Source organism: Oryza sativa, chromosome 6 (genome assembly GCF_034140825.1).
Source record: "Oryza sativa Japonica Group chromosome 6, ASM3414082v1".
Taxonomy (NCBI): Eukaryota; Viridiplantae; Streptophyta; class Magnoliopsida; order Poales; family Poaceae; genus Oryza; species Oryza sativa.
In genome coordinates this window covers 3,301,929-3,318,933 of record NC_089040.1, presented here as the reverse complement: position 1 = coordinate 3,318,933, position 17,005 = coordinate 3,301,929, and the positions used below count along the sequence as shown (strand labels likewise).

At 41.2% G+C, this 17,005-nt stretch overlaps 4 protein-coding genes and 1 non-coding gene across 5 annotated transcripts; 2 read left to right on the top strand and 3 right to left on the bottom strand.

Moving 5' to 3' along the window:
• Positions 1–53: 53 nt before the first annotated feature.
• Positions 54–4,252, top strand: LOC4340217 (uncharacterized). The gene is made up of 9 exons (XM_015785786.3): positions 54–229; positions 367–423; positions 1,012–1,109; positions 1,638–1,707; positions 2,446–2,494; positions 2,910–2,998; positions 3,089–3,136; positions 3,350–3,409; positions 3,882–4,252. Exons 1-9 carry the CDS (start codon positions 170–172, stop codon positions 4,032–4,034), a joined length of 684 nt encoding a protein of 227 aa, XP_015641272.1. The 5' UTR covers positions 54–169; the 3' UTR covers positions 4,035–4,252.
• A 1,242-nt stretch (positions 4,253–5,494) lies between these two features.
• On the top strand, positions 5,495–10,810 carry LOC107275952 (carotenoid 9,10(9',10')-cleavage dioxygenase 1). The gene is made up of 14 exons (XM_066311440.1): positions 5,495–5,599; positions 5,908–6,048; positions 6,223–6,325; positions 6,447–6,706; positions 7,203–7,382; positions 7,728–7,806; positions 8,394–8,475; positions 8,556–8,618; positions 8,724–8,862; positions 9,628–9,946; positions 10,119–10,171; positions 10,249–10,401; positions 10,505–10,543; positions 10,748–10,810. Exons 1-14 carry the CDS (start codon positions 5,495–5,497, stop codon positions 10,808–10,810), a joined length of 1,779 nt encoding a protein of 592 aa, XP_066167537.1.
• Positions 10,811–11,067: 257 nt separating this feature from the next.
• LOC4340216 (jasmonate-induced oxygenase 4) lies at positions 11,068–13,158 on the bottom strand. The gene is made up of 3 exons (XM_015785647.3): positions 12,603–13,158; positions 11,802–12,123; positions 11,068–11,419 (listed from the first exon to the last, which is right to left on the bottom strand). Exons 1-3 carry the CDS (start codon positions 13,088–13,090, stop codon positions 11,171–11,173), a joined length of 1,059 nt encoding a protein of 352 aa, XP_015641133.2. The 5' UTR covers positions 13,091–13,158; the 3' UTR covers positions 11,068–11,170.
• A 375-nt stretch (positions 13,159–13,533) lies between these two features.
• TRNAP-UGG (transfer RNA proline (anticodon UGG)) lies at positions 13,534–13,605 on the bottom strand. Its single transcript has one exon. It is a non-coding gene; the product is annotated as a tRNA-Pro (tRNA).
• Positions 13,606–14,236: 631 nt separating this feature from the next.
• On the bottom strand, positions 14,237–16,736 carry LOC107281362 (uncharacterized). Its single transcript, XM_015787271.3, has 3 exons — positions 16,113–16,736; positions 15,367–15,649; positions 14,237–14,676 (listed from the first exon to the last, which is right to left on the bottom strand). The coding sequence occupies exons 1-3, from the start codon at positions 16,596–16,598 to the stop codon at positions 14,636–14,638; spliced, it is 810 nt and encodes a 269-aa protein (XP_015642757.1). The 5' UTR covers positions 16,599–16,736; the 3' UTR covers positions 14,237–14,635.
• Positions 16,737–17,005: the final 269 nt, after the last annotated feature.

Sequence of the window (17,005 nt, the reverse complement as noted above, 5' to 3'; positions counted from 1 at the left end):
AGCGGGGCCCATTAGAGATGGGCCATATGGGGCCCAATCTCCCGGTCCCACCCGCGCCGGCCCTAAGAAAAAAGGCAAAGCCTCCGGCCCGGCAGTGGGGGAGAGAGAGAGAGAGCTCCATCTTCCACGGCGACGACGACGGCGGCGGCGGCGGCGAGGGGAGGAGGAGATGAAGCTGAAGCAGCTGGAGGGTCTCCTCGGAGACCTGCAGCAGTTCACCGCACCCAAGGTAAATTTACCGCCGCCGCGCACTCACTTTGCCGGCGTCTTGTCTTCCGATTCGCATCGCCGCCCAAAGTGGTGGCGGGAATATGTCTGACCTTTTCTGCCGCCGCCGCCGGTGGTGGTGGTGGTCGGTGGGTGCAGGTGGAGCTGGAGCAGTATGCAACGGGCCCTCACATCGCGTCGCGGATGCTCTACACGGTAGTAGTAGCATCCTGTTCCGATTCCCCGTGTAGTTTCCTGCTTTGATTTTGTGCTTTATACTAGAGTGTAGATTTTTTTTTATCTTTTGCTTTGGTCTTCGAATACGATCCTGCTGTTTTTTTTCTTCCTTTTGTGATGTGAGTGGAATTGGGCGACGTCAAGTGCAGCAGCTTTGGTTCCATGTCCAAACCGACCAAGCAGCATACCAGCAGTAGTAGGTTCATGGCTAAGAGTAGAGTGGCTCTTCCTCTAGGCATGTAGCGATTTCAGACTTCTTAGTGCTTTGAAATTCTTAGAATAGTTGTTATTCATGTAGTTGGTCTTTCGAGCCTTTAGTTTTGATAAGCCATCATCGAGTGTAAACTTTGGCGATGTCCATCGAAGTAGATACTTTGGAGGTTCTGGTGTTTCGGCAGATCACCTATATTTGCAGGTTGCAACCGTTGGCAATGTCTACTTTTGTGGTTTGTCAGTATCAAGTTGACAAATAGTAGATGGCTGGCATGTGCGCTGTTCAGATGCTAACATTCAAGTTGTTCTGGTGTGCTTTTTATCTCGCTCATAGTGATTCCATAAATCCATCAGGCGGAGAATAGTTTTGATGACATAACTGGCAAAGTGGTGGCTGACTTTGGCTGCGGGTGTGGCACCCTGTCTGTGGCAAGCTCTCTGCTGGATGCTGAGTGAGTATGTTTAAGATCTTAAGATTTGGACACCCACATCCTTGGGTTTTCTTTCTTTTGACCAACTGGTTTCTTCTGTGTTGATATTTGTAAAGATATCATTTGTTAACTGTGCAAAGGTGTTGCCCTTTTATATTCAATTCGACTGAACATCATGTGACATTGTCGCATATTAACACTCACTGACCTAAAATGGAGAATGGTTGTATCTAAAATGGAGAACTGTATGGTGACTGATTGTGCTGTCTGGATATGTTTTACCCTTGTTTAAGCTTTACCTAATAAGTATATCTGTCCATGATGCTTGTGTGTTGATATACCATCAGTTACAGAACTTAGTGGACAGTAAATCACCACATTAGTTCACCTAGCCACTTGCTCACCACATTAGTTACAGAACTTAAGTGCTCGTCGATTAGTATTAGAAACAAGAAAATGAGGTTCATCACTCAGTATCTTTATGCCTTTTGTTGTTATTTGTTCAGTTACAATTTCTAATCTTATGTCCCTTTGGTTGTGAAATCACAGGCATGTTGTTGGAATTGATATTGACCCGCAATCCCTTGAACTTGCTCAAGAAAATGCTGCAGATCTAGAGGTATAGCATTTTTTTGGTTCCGAATATAACCATTGGTTTAGCCTGAAGTTGAAAAATCTTCACATTGTCTATGTACCCTCTCGTTTTCACCTTTTTCCAGCATCCTCCTTGCATCACCACCAAACTATGCATGTTATTGTAGTCATAATTTTCTGATAGTTCTCATCTGTATGTAGTGCAAATTGTTAATGGCGTCTTCCTGCCAAATAGCATTGTGGAAAGTTGTATGCTTAAATCAGCTTTCTGCAACTACTGAAATGCACTACAGGTGTTGATTTTTGTTTTCAGTTCTCCACATCTGAGATGTTTTTTATATTCAAATATTGCAGTTTGCATTTCTTTATATGTACTACTGCCATGGATTATTTTTATCAATGCATCATAGAAATTTCATAAATGGCTTAGTATGCTTCCCTTCTTTTGTAAAGATGCAATAATTTTGTTCTGTTCAATTGATCTACTAATCTGTCTAGATTATCCTTTTAAATATAGGTTTTACTGTCTCTGTCTCTATTCATGTTCTTTAGTATTAGTGGTCAAATTTGCATGGCTAAGCAAATGTTGGCAAAGTAGGGCTGAAAGCAGAGACTCAGATTTAATGTATCACTCCCTCTGTCCCAAAATATAGTAGCCATAAACAGCTATATTTTTGGACACAGGGATAGTTATTTCTAGGATCAGTAACAATACTTGACTATGTGAATGACATGTTTCTTTTGTTAAATGTTTGATGTGCAGCTGGATATCGACTTAATTCAGTGTGATATAAAGAATTTAAATTTGAGAGGTATTGTCCTTAAATGATGACATACTCTACCTAGTTTAAGTGCACCTTTAGTTCAGTTTTTTTTTTAATTATTTTTCTATATAACCTATTGCTTCTGATCTTCTCATAGTTTTTTTTTCACACTGTTTTTTTCTGTTGCATGTTATTTATTTGTTATTTCATACATAAGTAGATAGCACCTAGAGAAGATATCCAGAGTAGTATCCTAGCTGATGCTACTATACGAGTCAGCTATTTACTTTCTCTCCAGTACTTCAATAGCCTGTGCACCATTGTTCAGGTCAAGAAAGATAATATAGTGTCACAAAAAAAATGTGAATGGTTATTGAAACAAAATCATATATTTATACACATAAGCGTAGATGCTTTCAACATTGAAAAGCTTCCCTGATCTTTTAGCTACCTGTTGAAGTAGGCCTTCTTGTTGACACTGTTGTCATGAATCCTCCCTTTGGGACAAGCAGAAAAGGAGCTGACATGGAATTCATTTCTATGGGCATGAAGGTGAGGGCACTGGGCAGCAGTTGCCATCATACACATGACTGAGATTATTGCATGATGTTTAAAATTTTTAATATCTATTGCTATTTGCAGGTTGCCACTCGAGCTGTCTATTCGCTACACAAGACTTCTACCAGAGAAGTAAGTGTTCCTCAAGGGGATTACAAATGTCAGAAACAATCTCTCTTTTATTTTATTAGATTCTGATGATAAATGTTTGATTATTCCCTTCTCTATTTGCAACAGTGTATTTCCAACAAGAAGTAACCATATTTATCAATGTTCCATCTTGTAGTTAGCATGGAAGTTTTATTAATTGATTTTTTGTCCACCTTTTTTGTGTCTGATCTTTAGCACATCAAGAAGGTAGCCTTGCGCAACTGCAATGCCATAAGTGCCGAGGTTCTATGTGAGGTAACTAAATAGATGCTAGGCGCTTATCATTTTGTATTGTGCATCTACCCCCTAAAAATGTTGTTCAGTATTTCAATGGGGAAGTAGTAAATAAATTATCCTGTTAATTTTTTTTTTGTTTTCTTGCTTCCATTTAGACTGAATCAGACATTTGGGTATGAGTAAAGTTTGGAGGACCAAATGTATTCAGTGCCTGCTAGCTGTAGGAAATCTGGGCAAATAGAATGGTGAAATGCGATATTGAGCTACCTATGATTTTTTAAACCATTTTTGCACCTGTTTTCTTTATATTATTTGAAATACCGGGATATAACACTTGACTAGCAATTCTAGTTTTGCTTGAAATCCGGCAAAAAGTTGATTGGTTTCTAGATGAGTTTATTCTACATTTAAGGCTTTACGGGTCAAAACATATGTTTTCTGTTTCCAGTTTTGTTCCTGCTATGATAATCTGTATTTCCCTCTGTTCCAGCTCCGCTACAACCTACCACGGACATACAAGTTTCACAAACAAAACGAGGTTGATATCGCCGTCGATTTTTGGCGGTTCGTGCCACGAGCCCGAGACGAAGGTAGCACTGCATGCTCTGTTACCAACCTTAAACAGAGAAGAATGCACAGATGATCCTAAAACATTTTCGTAGCGGTTTTTTAGCGGTTCAGCCGTGTTGTGTCATCTCTCGCGCAGTTGGCCATGTGATGAACTTGGATCTTTTGATTGCGAATTTGTGATTGCAACGAAGGTATATGTGTTCGTACAAGTACAATGCTCTTTTTTTTTTCTTTTGAAAGTGGTCGTTTAACATTTTGATGATGCGTAATAATAGTCCATCTCTCTGAGCATTGGGAATGTACGCGGCTGGCCTATTCTGATGGGCTGCCTGGTAAGGAGAAGGCGCGAATAAGTTTAAGCCCATGTGGGAAGCCCAGGTTGGGTCGGTCCAATTACCCTCGGTTTATGTGGGCTTTTGGTCCACTTGTGGTGGTGGGCTTTGGTCGCGTGGCATCTTTAGCCCACATGGTGAAGCAACGGCCCGACTAAGATTTGGAAGTTGGAACCCATCGTCCATTGCGCATGGTCCACATTTGACTGCTGTTCTTGTGAACTTGTATATACGTGCATGTATGTACGAACAAAACCAAACTCTTACTGTATTTGCGAATGCTAAGTACAAAAAACCTGCATCTCTTCAGTTTTTTGGGGGGTTTACACTGCAATTATGCCACTACCTTCGTATTTAAATATAACGATAGTATCTAACAAAATTATAAGGAAAAATGGACCCATACGATTTTTATATTTCCACAAACTAATAAAATCAACAATGACATGTTTAAATACGGAAGGAGTACATATCAACAAGAGTGATTAGACAACAAAAAAGCCAGCCTAATTTGAACTACTTCCGTAATGAAATTCCATGTGGTACAACTTGTCCTGATTTTACTTTAAAAAAAGAAATTGACCTAATGAGCGGTGTGGTGATTAACTTGTCCAGATTTTACTTTTTAAAAAAGAAATGGACCTGATGAGCATCATCGTGATTAACATGTCCTGATTTTACATCAAAAAAAGACATTGACCTGATGAGCGTCATTGTGATTCGCCACTGGTGTTCCTTCCATTCACGAGCTCATAGCACGGACAGAGCTGCCAACCCAGCAGCAAATCAATCACAAAGGTCGCAGGTCACAAATCACGATCTACATCACTACATGACTAAATCAGTCCTAGTTGCACTTGCATCCCTTGTTGAGCTGATTCCAGACTGATTTCTGCGACCATATATTAATCAACTTGTTCTTGATTAATTAACCCTGTCTTATTGCACCCACAGACCATCAAGAATATGCTCCTTATCTACTGTAGTGTTTGCTCTTAAGCTAGTCTGAACCAATCAGACCATTTTATTCCTCCCCATGGCCGATGCATAGCAAGGGATAAACCATATTTGTCTGTGTTCTTGCATGCCTTACTGGCTTACTGCTCCTCCACTTTATAATGCAACAAGCTCGAACTAGCAGGCATAACATCCAGTAACAGTTTACAACTGACAAGAGAGGATCGAATAACCTGAGCAAGCCATGTTCAGAGCTGGAGGGTGCAGCTCCCAGGTCACTAGATGCATTCATCTAGGGAAGAGCCCAGCTGATCAAGCTTCCTCATTGTCTCCACCTAATGCCGTCAAGGTAACTAATCTGGAAATAATAATGATTTATTAACTTGATGTCTCCAGACAAACCAATGGATGGAACATGCCTGCCTACATGTATCCAGCAAGCAGTTCAAGTACTAACTTTGAAACGTGTTGTAAGTTCTCCCAAGAAAAAAAACAAAGAAACTTTTCAATGTGTTGTAACAAATTTGTGTTCTTCAGTTGAGATAAAGCTACATCTACCTCAATAGGACCTTCAGATCTCTGCGTTTGTTTTTCTTAAGTCAATATTTTGTGCAATATAAGAAGGGATAGGTTACCTCAAAATGTACCATCCTTCAGGTGCAATCTTCAGTTACTGGGTGGAATAAGCAGCCACTGATGCAGGAATTGACAAAAGCTCTGAAATCAGTCTCTTCAGATCTGCTGGACCGATTCATCGACTCCGTGTACAAGTTTTCTGAGCAGCCTTATCTGAATGAGGTAAATATAAAGATTGTTAATGTATGCATGTGCTACTATATAATTTGCAAACATGACATTGTTCAGCATCAAATTTGTGAAGTCGACGAGCAACTTTTTTTTTCCATCTCCTTTGTAGTATCCAATTTATCTGACTCATCAATTTGGCATAATTTTCATCTGAGTCTTCTACAGGGGAATTTTGGACCTGTAAACGAAATTGGTGATGAGGTTTTCATTGACGATCTCAATGGAGAGGTTCCAAAAGATTTTCCTGAGGGTGTCTATATAAGAAATGGTGAGTTCTGATACTTCCAGGCTCACAAGCTTATATACATCTTTCCAACCAAAAAAAGTTAATAATGAATCAGATTTATGCTAAACTTCTATGCACGTGTAACATTGATCTATTTGAACAGGTCCAAACCCTCTTAATGCATCACAGACAGCTGCAGAGTCCATCTTTGGCCCAACATCATACATGTATTATGAAGGACATGGAATGTTGCATGCTATCTACCTTAGCAAGAGCAATTTAGGAGAATGGAGGATTTCGTACAAGAACAAATATGTGGACACAGACACTTTTGAATTAGAGAGAAAGAAGAACAAAATAGCTTTCCTTCCATCTGCTGAAGGCGAGCCATGTGCAACACTGGTTGCTTTTCTTCTTAATACCGTAAGTCTTCCTAATTTTAAATAGTTTAGTATTAGATCAAGTGTAAACACTAGGTGGATAGGATAATTGAGCTCTAATATGATGTGCAGATGCACGGCGAAAATATGATGTGCAGGTTAAATCAATATCTAGAACAGATTAACTACTGGATGTGACATAAGCATTGCATAAGAAAAGGCAGTCCAATATACATACCCAAATAAATAAGAAACAGTCTTTTTCTGCATAGTAAAAAAATATTCTTATTTCAATACAAGAAGAATCGACATGAGAAAGATGTAAAAATTCCACTGTTCTCCAGTGGAATAGATTTACATAATATCTGAAACTCAACAAATTAGTTGTTTCTCCAGTGGAAAAAGCTGAATGCCGCTGTTGAATCATTTTCTCATGGAATTTGAGTAGCTATATAATTGTCAGATGCACATGATTTTTTTGTTTAAACTTGGTCTTGAGGATGGTTAACACTACATATCATCTTCGGTGATATTTATAGGTGAGATTTGGAAAGCCTGTGAAGGACAGTGCAAATACTTCCATATTTCAGCATGCTGGACGAGCTTTTGCTGCCACAGAAAATCATCTACCTTACGAAATTGACATCAATAATCTCCGCACCCTAGGACCTTACAACATTAATGGAGCTTGGGACCAACCTTTCACTAGCCACCCAAAGGTATTCTATTATGCAATTACAGCTTGCTCATTATTTCTTTAAATGTGTGTTTGATGTTTTAGTATGAACAGTAGGCAAGGCCAGTGATATATTAATATTATTATTCAATAATTTTCAGTAGAGATCTTTCATCAATTAATCCATCAGCCACCATTTCTTAACTTCACAAATTCACATGGTGAATGATTACTGAAGCATGGATCATCAACTCAAAGTTCAAACACATAATGTTCTTGGAATATTTTTAATGCCAACTAAAGTTACTCAAATTGTTCATAATGTTCTGTTGTGAGCAGCATCATTCATCTATAGCAAGGGCTTACATGCATATGATTTTATTTACAGAAGATTTGTGGAAGTGGAGAACTCGTGACGATGGGAACTAATATTGAAAAACCCCACTATGTGCTTGGAGTAATTTCCTGTAAGTTGTGATTTGGTGGAACATAAATGCAATCACTAGACAAGTGTAAAACAATACATGAAAATGGGCTACCCCCTCTATCCCAAAATATAAGGGATTTTGGGTGGATGCGACATCTAGGACTATGAATCTGGACGTGCTCCCTATCCAGATTCATAGTCCTAGGATATGTCACATCCACCCAAAATCCCTTACATTTTGGGTCAGGGAGAGTATATTACACCAACCTTTTGTAGCATTTGTTATATGCAACTCGTATTTTTAACTAGCACATGCACTCAGATCCACCATGTTGAACCTTGTTTGATAGCGCCTGTCCAGGCTGGGGTTTTGCAAATTATCGAGTGGCATATAAGTAATAAAAATAAAGTGTAAACGGAACACAATATTACTATAGTAACTGGCAATAGTTACATGAAAAAAAAAGACAGCTAGATAAGATTAGAAATATCAACAAACATTGTATCAAAAGAACCAATATAAATTTCTCAACCACACACGTGTCTTGCTTGCTATTATTGTGGGCAAAAATGATCTTTTAGATTTTATTACAATATTATTAAGTGATGTTCTTTCACATGAACTAGCTGATGGTGAGAGGCTTCTTCACAAGGTCGATCTCAAATTCGAGGAAGGAAAACTCATTCATGACATCGGAGTAACTGCACAGTATGCTAGCTTTTATTTATGAGATCTTATATTGCTGTCAACAATACGTTTTCTTGTAACTACTAATTATTATATTGTAGGTACAATATTATAATGGACTATCCTCTCCACTTCGGCTTAATAAGGACAATTTTACGCAAACCGTGGGTCCCATACATATACACCATCTTTACTATGACAACCACTTCTGTGGGAAATATGCATACTGACTTAATAATCCATAATAATGTGGTTATGTTTCTCTTCAGATTCATCCAAAATGATATGGGCGGGATATCACGCATTGGAGTGATGCCTAGGTTTGGTGATGCTGATTCCATCATCTGGTTTGATGTGGAGAATCATTGCAGTTACCATTTATTTAATTGCTTTGAGGATGGAAATGAGGTGATTGTTCAATTTTAACAAAAGATAAAATTAAGGATCATGAAACAGCTTTAATGGTCATTGGAGGTTCAGAACAGACATTGCTTCTTTTTTTTTATAACACTACTGATAATTTCATACTAGAGGTGGGATGAGTGGATCTGGTGCATGAGGCATGTAGCTGCACTTGTATATATGTTCACCATACTGAAATCGTTTTTTAAAAAAATCTGTAGGCAACTATAATACACATTCTGGATTAATCTTTCTGCTATTTCAATTGATGGTCTTATTATTTTTGTCCAGAGAAATATATAGATATGATTAGCTGTTATCCAGAAAAAGCTTTATATTCTGCTGTAGTTTTGCCTTATGAATCAAAATTGTAGTGTGCAACATGCTAACTACCTAGCTTTACTTAGCTATGGACTGCCTATTTGGCTATTTTTCCAGTATTTTCGCTAGAACCTTTACAAAATCAGTATTCATGTATTAAATTATCACACGAGATCCAAAAATCCTATCGATATTACGCTTATAGAAACTTCAGATGGACCTAGTTATGTAATCATTAATTTACCATAGATGCATTTAGAGTACAGAAACAAAATCAGAAAATCAATCTAATAGAACAATTTTTCCGTGTAATTCTTGTGGTTCAAACATTCTAATTTTCCCAACATAAAAGGGTTTATGTCACATACATGAGGATAATCTCATAGAAAATATAGATTAGCGATGCTTTTTTCCGTCTATTTATACTCATTGGCAAAAGCCTGTAAACAGGTTGTTATCAGAGGTTGTCGAACACTTGATTCGGTACTCTCTAGTGCAAGTCATGATGACGACAAGTCAAAATGTTCTGGAAGAGCATTTCTCCAGCCAGATAAGAATTCAGAAGGTTTTGATCCATCAGTAGATGGCACTCTCTTTTCTCGTCCATATGAATGGAGGCTAAACTTGAAAAGCGGAACTACAAAAGAAGGTTATCTTACAGATGAGAAAGTTGCAATGGATTTTCCTGTTATCAATGAAGACTTTGTTGGGGTCAAAAACAACTACGGATATGCACAGGTTGTTGACTCAGTAGCAACCAGTGAAATAGGTAATTGCCTACCAGTGAAGTTGCAGAAAGACTAAAAGAGACTTATATATATAATTGTTCTCGACAGTTTAATTGCTTATGTCATGTCTTGTTACAGTATGTGCTTGTTCATTTTAAGTTACTCATGCAATCTTCATATACTGAATATGTACGATTGTGTGTAATGCTGCAGGTTTATTCAAGTATAATAGGATAGCAAAGGTACACTTCGACAGGCAAGATAAGGTCAGAAAATACTGCACAAGTATCAACTGTTTTTTGTCTATGACTTTACTTGGACTGAAGTTTCAGAACAACCGCAGGAAAACAAACAACTGAAATCAGTGGAGTACCACGTTTTAAAAGAGAAAACCTTCTGCTCTGGAGTTCAGTTTGTTGCAAAGGAAAATGGAATAGATGAAGATGATGGATGGATAATAACATATGTCCATGATGAATTAACTAATGTGTCTCAGGTATTTAAACCTCATTAGATGATTTACTGGTAAAGGAAGCACATGACATGACTTCACCCTGTTTTCCATGCATATCCTTAATTATTGAACATCATTTTTGTAGGTTTACATTATTGATGCAAAGAGATTTGCAGAAGAACCGGTATTGAAAATCACTTTACCTCAAAGAGTTCCATATGGGTTTCATGGAAATTTTTTCTACAAGTGATCGTATATGCTATAGAACTTATAACAACACATCAATGAAGTGTAAGAAGTATTTACATTATTAGAAATAAGCATGAGTGCAGTACTACCTCAGCGATGAACTTAGGAGCTTGATGCTGTTGGTGACTGGTGATTCCAGAGTCCTGAGAGGCTGCAGCATAATGGCACTGATCCCAAGAAGAAACATACTACCGCCAGCTGACCAGCTACCAGTGCAATACTCCCACTACCACAAACTTAGCTACTGGAGGTGAGGCTCCAGGAAGCTGGGAATTACTCCACAGCATGATCATATTAGCAAGAAATAGATGTTAAGAATCAGTATCTTTTCCTCTTTCCTATGTTCATGTCATGTTGTAATATGATGGTCAGTTGGTCAGAAATCACAATTGTGAGCTTTGCTTCAAGGGAAGTATTGATAAGAATCATAGAAACTTCAAAAACCAGGAACCATTCATATGGTACAATGTTATTCTCTTTATTAATCAAGATCGGCAATCTTGGACAGCATCACAACACGCATGAATGTCTCTATTCTGTCTATATAATGCTGCCTCTGGTTCTATTGCTCGATCAGGAGGGCATCAATGTTGCGCTTGCCCTCTGGGCCTTTGCTATACCAAGATGAGACATAGTCACCATATATCACATCCCGGTACTTCTGTGGATGCTCCTTGCAAACGAGCTGTGGAGCAGTACAAATTTTTCGAGATTTGGATGGATCGTAGAATGTTGCTACTGACAAGCGGGCACGATCAGCATTGACAATAGCTCGATGCACAGCACTCTTGTATCTTCCATTGGTTATGATCTAGAGAAAGGCAAACATTAGTAGCATTTGGATTGCAGGAGCCAAATTATATGGAAAGAACGCATTGGTAGCAGCTACTCGGAATACAACAGTAAACAAGCTATTCGAAACAATACAAGCAGGATGAGTAGCAAGAACAAGTATCACAGGACCATATTCTTATCTTAAGTTCGCAATGAAACTAAAATGAATTGCAAATGCCAGATTAATACTACTTAAAGAGTCAAAAATTACCTAACAGATAATTTGTACCATAAAAATAATACTTGAATAAAATCATCTGGAGTAGCAAAATGTATTTTGGTAGTTTGGAGCATATTGATTACACATTAGATAGCATTAGAAGGTATAGCATATATTAAAGCATGTGAAGGAATATTACCTCTGTCTGGTCAGCCAAAATTACAAGGATTCCATCAGGCAAAGAAGGAACAGGTATCCACAGCCCGTCCTTCAGTACTTCAAGCCCACCCACATCATCTTGTATTAGAAGTGTTATTGCACCCATATCAGAATGAGATTGCAATCCAAGAGCAAGATCAGGTTGTGGGCAAGGAGAATAGTAGCTAACAGTAATATTCTGATAAACTTCCCCCACTGCTTCTTCTATATACGAAGGTGGCAAGTTCAGACTTTCAGAGACAATGCGCAGCAATTTTTGAGCGAGATCTTTCATGCTGTCGCTGTATTTCACAACAGTGTCCCTGCGAACATTAAGTTATTAGCTTATCTGTTAAAGCCGCAGCTCATGCGAATATGTGATGGTCCATGGATATGTCCACTGTACAATGAGTCAATGACACTAGATGTTTTTGAGTCATTCTTTTCTCAATGCAATGACTACACACAGAAATGATGCAATGATGCCAATGCAACAGCAAACAGCATTCCGAAAAATCCTTCAAACACGCGCAGAACTATCAGGCTTCAAATGAAAGTACAAAATTAAGTCTCATAATCATATCATCTGCATGACATAATATTCCTCCACGGTGAACATGAACCCCGAATCAACAACAGAGGCAAGTAGGCAACCCAAAATGTAGGATACCAAATTTTCCTTGCCCACTTTCTATTTGTTATCATATCTGAACATTGACTCTCATTTTTCTCAATGATTTCAAGCATGCAAAAATCTGTACCAGTTGCAATTATTCAAGGCATGAACTGATCAAGCAATCACCTGTAGCCGGGGACGAAATCGGGCCACCGGGTGGGATCGCGGCGGGAATCCGGGAGGGTGTGGTGGTCGAAGTAGTCGCGCCAGTCAAGCACGGAGTCGTCGTTGGCGAGCATCCGGCTGCCGTACCCCTCGGCGGCGGCGCCCCTGGCCTGGTCGCAGGCGAACCGGAGCTTCTCCTCCATGGGGGAGCGGAAGAAGGCGAGCCCCGCCCCACGCATCGCGTCGAGCAGCCCCGGCCGGACGCCGTGGCCGACCACGTGGAAGGCGCCCCACTCGGCGCACGCGCGGCGGACGGCGTCGCCCGCACCGGGCGATGAGAGGTCGACGACGGGGACGGAGAGGGAGGCGGCGGTCGGGGCGCGGCGGTGGGTGGTGGTGGTGGGGTCCGGGCGGAGTTCCGGCGGCTGGACGTACTGCGCCGGGAGGAAGGAGACGCCGGCGTCGGCTAGGGCCTGCACGCGCGGCGGCGCCGCCGCGGCGGTTTCCATCGGAGCGGCGGCGGCGGCGGCGGCACACAGACTCGCGCGTTGGGTGGAGCAAGTGGCAGTCCAAGCTTGAGAGGCCTGAACTTTTTCAATGCTAAAAAAAGATGAACTGATTCCGTGGTTCAGTATAAAATTGCGTAAAATTCAAATCCAGATGAATTTCAAAGACTGACTCGTAATACGGTAATAAGATAATTTGTGAGTAGACATCAGGAAAATGCTATACGATGAAAGTAGTTCAAAGTTGCAACAAGTCAGCACTAAATGAAAGTAGGAAGTGATTCAGTATAAAATTGCGTAAAATTCAAATCCAAATGAATTTCAAAGACTGGCTCGTAAGATAATTTGTGAGTAGACATCAGGATTCAGGAAAATTCTACATGATGAAAGTTCAAAGTTGCAACAAAGTCAGCACTAAATGAAATTATGAAAAAGAAAGTAAAATAGGGGCGTTGCGAGAATCGAACTCGCGACCTCTCGCACCCAAAGCGAGAATCATACCACTAGACCAAACGCCCTCGGATGATATTTTTTCTCAACAAATGTATATGGCCTATTTGTGAACAACTGAAAACAACTTCAACAGGTTGAAGGACAAAATACTCATTGTTACTACTGTAGCTAGAACGACAACAAATACACAGGATGATATCTCTGTGCTGAGCTTTTGGTATACATGATGTTAACTACGATCCACATTCTACAATTCAAATCCAACTTCGAAAAATTGACTGCGGAATTTATTTGTCAAGCAGCCATATGTTCTTGCTATCAGTCACAGAGACGAAGGTGAAAATTATAACCAATACCACTACACAATTGTTCAGGCATATGTTCTAGTACCTAATGCTGTCAGCACTCAGCAGTCTGAAAGTTTCATAACATAAAGGCCAAAACATACACAGCTTCTTGTCAGGGAGAAACAGCACCAGGGATAACAAACAGATGATTTGATGTCTGCATTGAAGCTAACAACCAGGAAACACAAGAGTTGCTCCGTTTTTTCAGAACATATACCTACGCAAAAGTAAGGTATTCAGTAAGCCTACTCTAAATCTGAAATTGAAAACCTGCACCCAAATGGCTCTGAAATTTGAGGCTCAATTCTCTACCAAAATGCAAAGCCAAGAAAATTAAGCCTTGTTCTTTTGGCACATGAATACATTGCCATACACAAAGCAGTACATATGTACGAAAATACAGGGAAAAGGTCATGAGAAATATGCATTCATACTTGAGCATAACATTTCACTCTGCAAAACGATGACCAATCGAATCATGCACTTCCATGGAAACTATAGCAAATGTCAGAACGCACAATTGTTCAGGCACACGTTCTACTTAGTTGCTTACAGCAGTTCATAACCTTCAGAACAACAGTGAAACAGAAGGTTTGACGCTTTCCCTTTCTGAACCTATATCAACCATAAAAAAGAAGACATCCAGTTCTCTGTCATTCGATCTGAAGCAGCGAAAAGCTCTGAAGAGATTAATGAAGAAGTGATTGTCACTTTGTCAGAGGTTTTGCTCCTGTTGTTCTGTCTTCCTCTAGGCAGCATCAACATTGGGGTATCTCAACCGATCAGCAGCTGAATTTGCAAAGGACCAAACGAAACAATAACATAAGTTAATACTGATACTACAACTCACAAACCGTTCAATATTCACTTATTCAGATATCATCTAAAAACATCTGGGGTCATCCTTTAACAAAAAATCAGACGACTTCTCTTCCGCCGGCCCAGCAAAAACAAAAAAGAGTACACACAATGCATCTAAGGTTGTCTTAAATCAAAAACCATTATTCTTAGACTGAAAAGAGCTGACTGAGATGGTCTGGGCTTAAATCCCTTAACACTACTACCAAGACAAAATAACAAAAGGAGCACGAATATGTATGCAACTAACAAGTCATTGTTCTGAATCAATGACCTAGCTTCAGGATGCCTAATTCATTAATAAAAGAGGAGTTTTACAGGGATGCCTGAAGGCACTGAACTAGCTTCAGGTATTTTAGCATATGTACAAAGACTGAAAATCCACAATCCAAATCTGAATAGCTACTTATTTTCAGCTGATTTCTTTTTCTTATGTACAAGAATTTCCAGATTATGACTGATCTAGTGCAGTTCATTAGAAAGGAATCAGTACAGAATTTGTCATGAAACATGCAACAGCATTACGACTGATGTAGCGCAGTGCAATGTGCACGAGAGATTCAAGACAAAAGGAATGAACATGTAAATATGTAAATCTATCACTATAAAAGGATATCTCACCACTCGTCCCGGCTGTGATAACGACAATGTCCAAGTTCAACAACATATTGTTGTGAGGCAGATTAGTAACCAGAGGAGTCAGCCGTCCAAAGAAGCCCGCTCGAACACACAAAATGGCGTCGGAGGGCCTTCTGATGCCCAACTCAATCGACAGCAATGCACTTAGATTGCGCACTGACCTACCGTAGAATAAGAACAGCCTCCAGTCGTTTGGGGAGATAATCCCATCAGGATTTGCTCGCACATACCAGATGCGGTACACACCGGATAAAGAACTGGGCGGCTGCAAAGAACACACCAGTCATTGCAAGCACTGGCTAAGGACTAAGAACATATGAGTAGTAAGGAAAAAAAACAGGAATTGTGATCTCGCCAATTTCATGAACTGGAGCAGAGCAAATGCAGAGGGGGCAAGAACTGAAGAAATGACACATGGAACCAAGAACTGCTCCCAACATACAGAATGGATACCTTGAGCTAAAATGCTACTAACAATTACTTTCCCATGAACGCAGGATGTACGATTAGCAAATCAGCAACAGAGGAGGAAATATGGCAAGAATGGAGCCAAGAATTGCAGATAAGAACGGAGCTAACACTATTTGCAGAAATCTGACGCAAGAACAGATCATGAATTGGTCCCCGAAGGACCCAGTAATGCAATCGACTCTCACCGAAGGATCAAGAAAAGATCAAGAATCAATTCTGCAAGCATCAGCAAAGGAAACAGGGCATGACGTGCTCACCAAAGGATCTGGAAGGGTAGGTATGGACTCTCTTGGGGGTATGGCCTCCACCACCCACTGCATGGTCGTGGTGCCCCGGTCCATCGCGCAAAGGCCGACGGCGCCGCTATTGCTGATACGATCCCTCCTGAAAAGAGCTCGGAGGAAGAACATGCTCTTGAAGTGACGCAGCAGGACGTCGTCCCCGTATCTCGACCCCAGAGCGTACCAGCTGAAGGTGAGCGACGGCAGCCGGTTGAGGTTGAGCCGCTCGACGTTCCACGATCCCTCGGCCCTGTAGGCCGCGAGGTACCGCCCGTTCGCGGCGCTGTGGAGCATGAGGACGTCGCCGCCGTTGAAGTGGAGTATGTGCACCGCCCACGCCGCGTGCACGGACGCGCGGTCCTGCTGCAGGGAGACGCCGCTCCTGTCGTCGTCGGCGCAGAGGTACAGGCCGTTGGCGCGGCTCCGCAGCCACACGTGGTGCCCGTCGTGGAACTGCTCCATTGCCTCCGGCGAGCGGCGGAGGCGACGCGCGGTTCTTGGCTTCTTGCCGCTCCACTCGGGCGAGCGGCGGAGGAGGCGCGGGGCTCTGGTTTCTTGGAGCTCCGATCGGCGAGCGGCAGAGGCGGCGCGGCGCGGCGCTCTTGGTTTCTTGGAGCTCCGGCGAGGGGAGAGCGAAGGGAGGAGAGGAGGTCGTTGCGACGGTAACGGCTCGGGATTCTAGGCGCCAAGGCGGCCGCAATTTAAAGGAGTTGTCCCCCTTCGCTGACAGGTGGGGCCGCAGTCCCCGCGTTCGCTGGCAGGTGGGCCTCCGGGCCCACATGCTCGATGACGTCATGTGCTCGTTGCGCCGGAAGCAACGATAGCTAGCTGCCGGCTGCACCCGACCATGGCGCGCTCACCAAGGTCCA

Coding starts and splice junctions, on each gene's coding strand:
- LOC4340217 (XM_015785786.3), top strand. CDS start 170: ATGAAGCTGAAGCAGCTGGAGGGTCTCCTCGGAGACCTGCAGCAGTTC. Junction 424..1,011: donor CGTCGCGGATGCTCTACACG/GTAGTAGTAGCA, acceptor TAAATCCATCAG/GCGGAGAATAGTTTTGATGA. Junction 1,110..1,637: donor AGCTCTCTGCTGGATGCTGA/GTGAGTATGTTT, acceptor GTGAAATCACAG/GCATGTTGTTGGAATTGATA.
- LOC107275952 (XM_066311440.1), top strand. CDS start 5,495: ATGTTCAGAGCTGGAGGGTGCAGCTCCCAGGTCACTAGATGCATTCAT. Junction 8,476..8,555: donor GACATCGGAGTAACTGCACA/GTATGCTAGCTT, acceptor ATTATATTGTAG/GTACAATATTATAATGGACT. Junction 10,402..10,504: donor AATTAACTAATGTGTCTCAG/GTATTTAAACCT, acceptor TCATTTTTGTAG/GTTTACATTATTGATGCAAA.
- LOC4340216 (XM_015785647.3), bottom strand. CDS start 13,090: ATGGAAACCGCCGCGGCGGCGCCGCCGCGCGTGCAGGCCCTAGCCGAC. Junction 12,124..12,602: donor GATTTCGTCCCCGGCTACAG/GTGATTGCTTGA, acceptor TAATGTTCGCAG/GGACACTGTTGTGAAATACA. Junction 11,420..11,801: donor TTTTGGCTGACCAGACAGAG/GTAATATTCCTT, acceptor GCCTTTCTCTAG/ATCATAACCAATGGAAGATA.
- LOC107281362 (XM_015787271.3), bottom strand. CDS start 16,598: ATGGAGCAGTTCCACGACGGGCACCACGTGTGGCTGCGGAGCCGCGCC. Junction 15,650..16,112: donor CTACCCTTCCAGATCCTTTG/GTGAGCACGTCA, acceptor TGTTCTTTGCAG/CCGCCCAGTTCTTTATCCGG. Junction 14,677..15,366: donor TATCACAGCCGGGACGAGTG/GTGAGATATCCT, acceptor TTGCAAATTCAG/CTGCTGATCGGTTGAGATAC.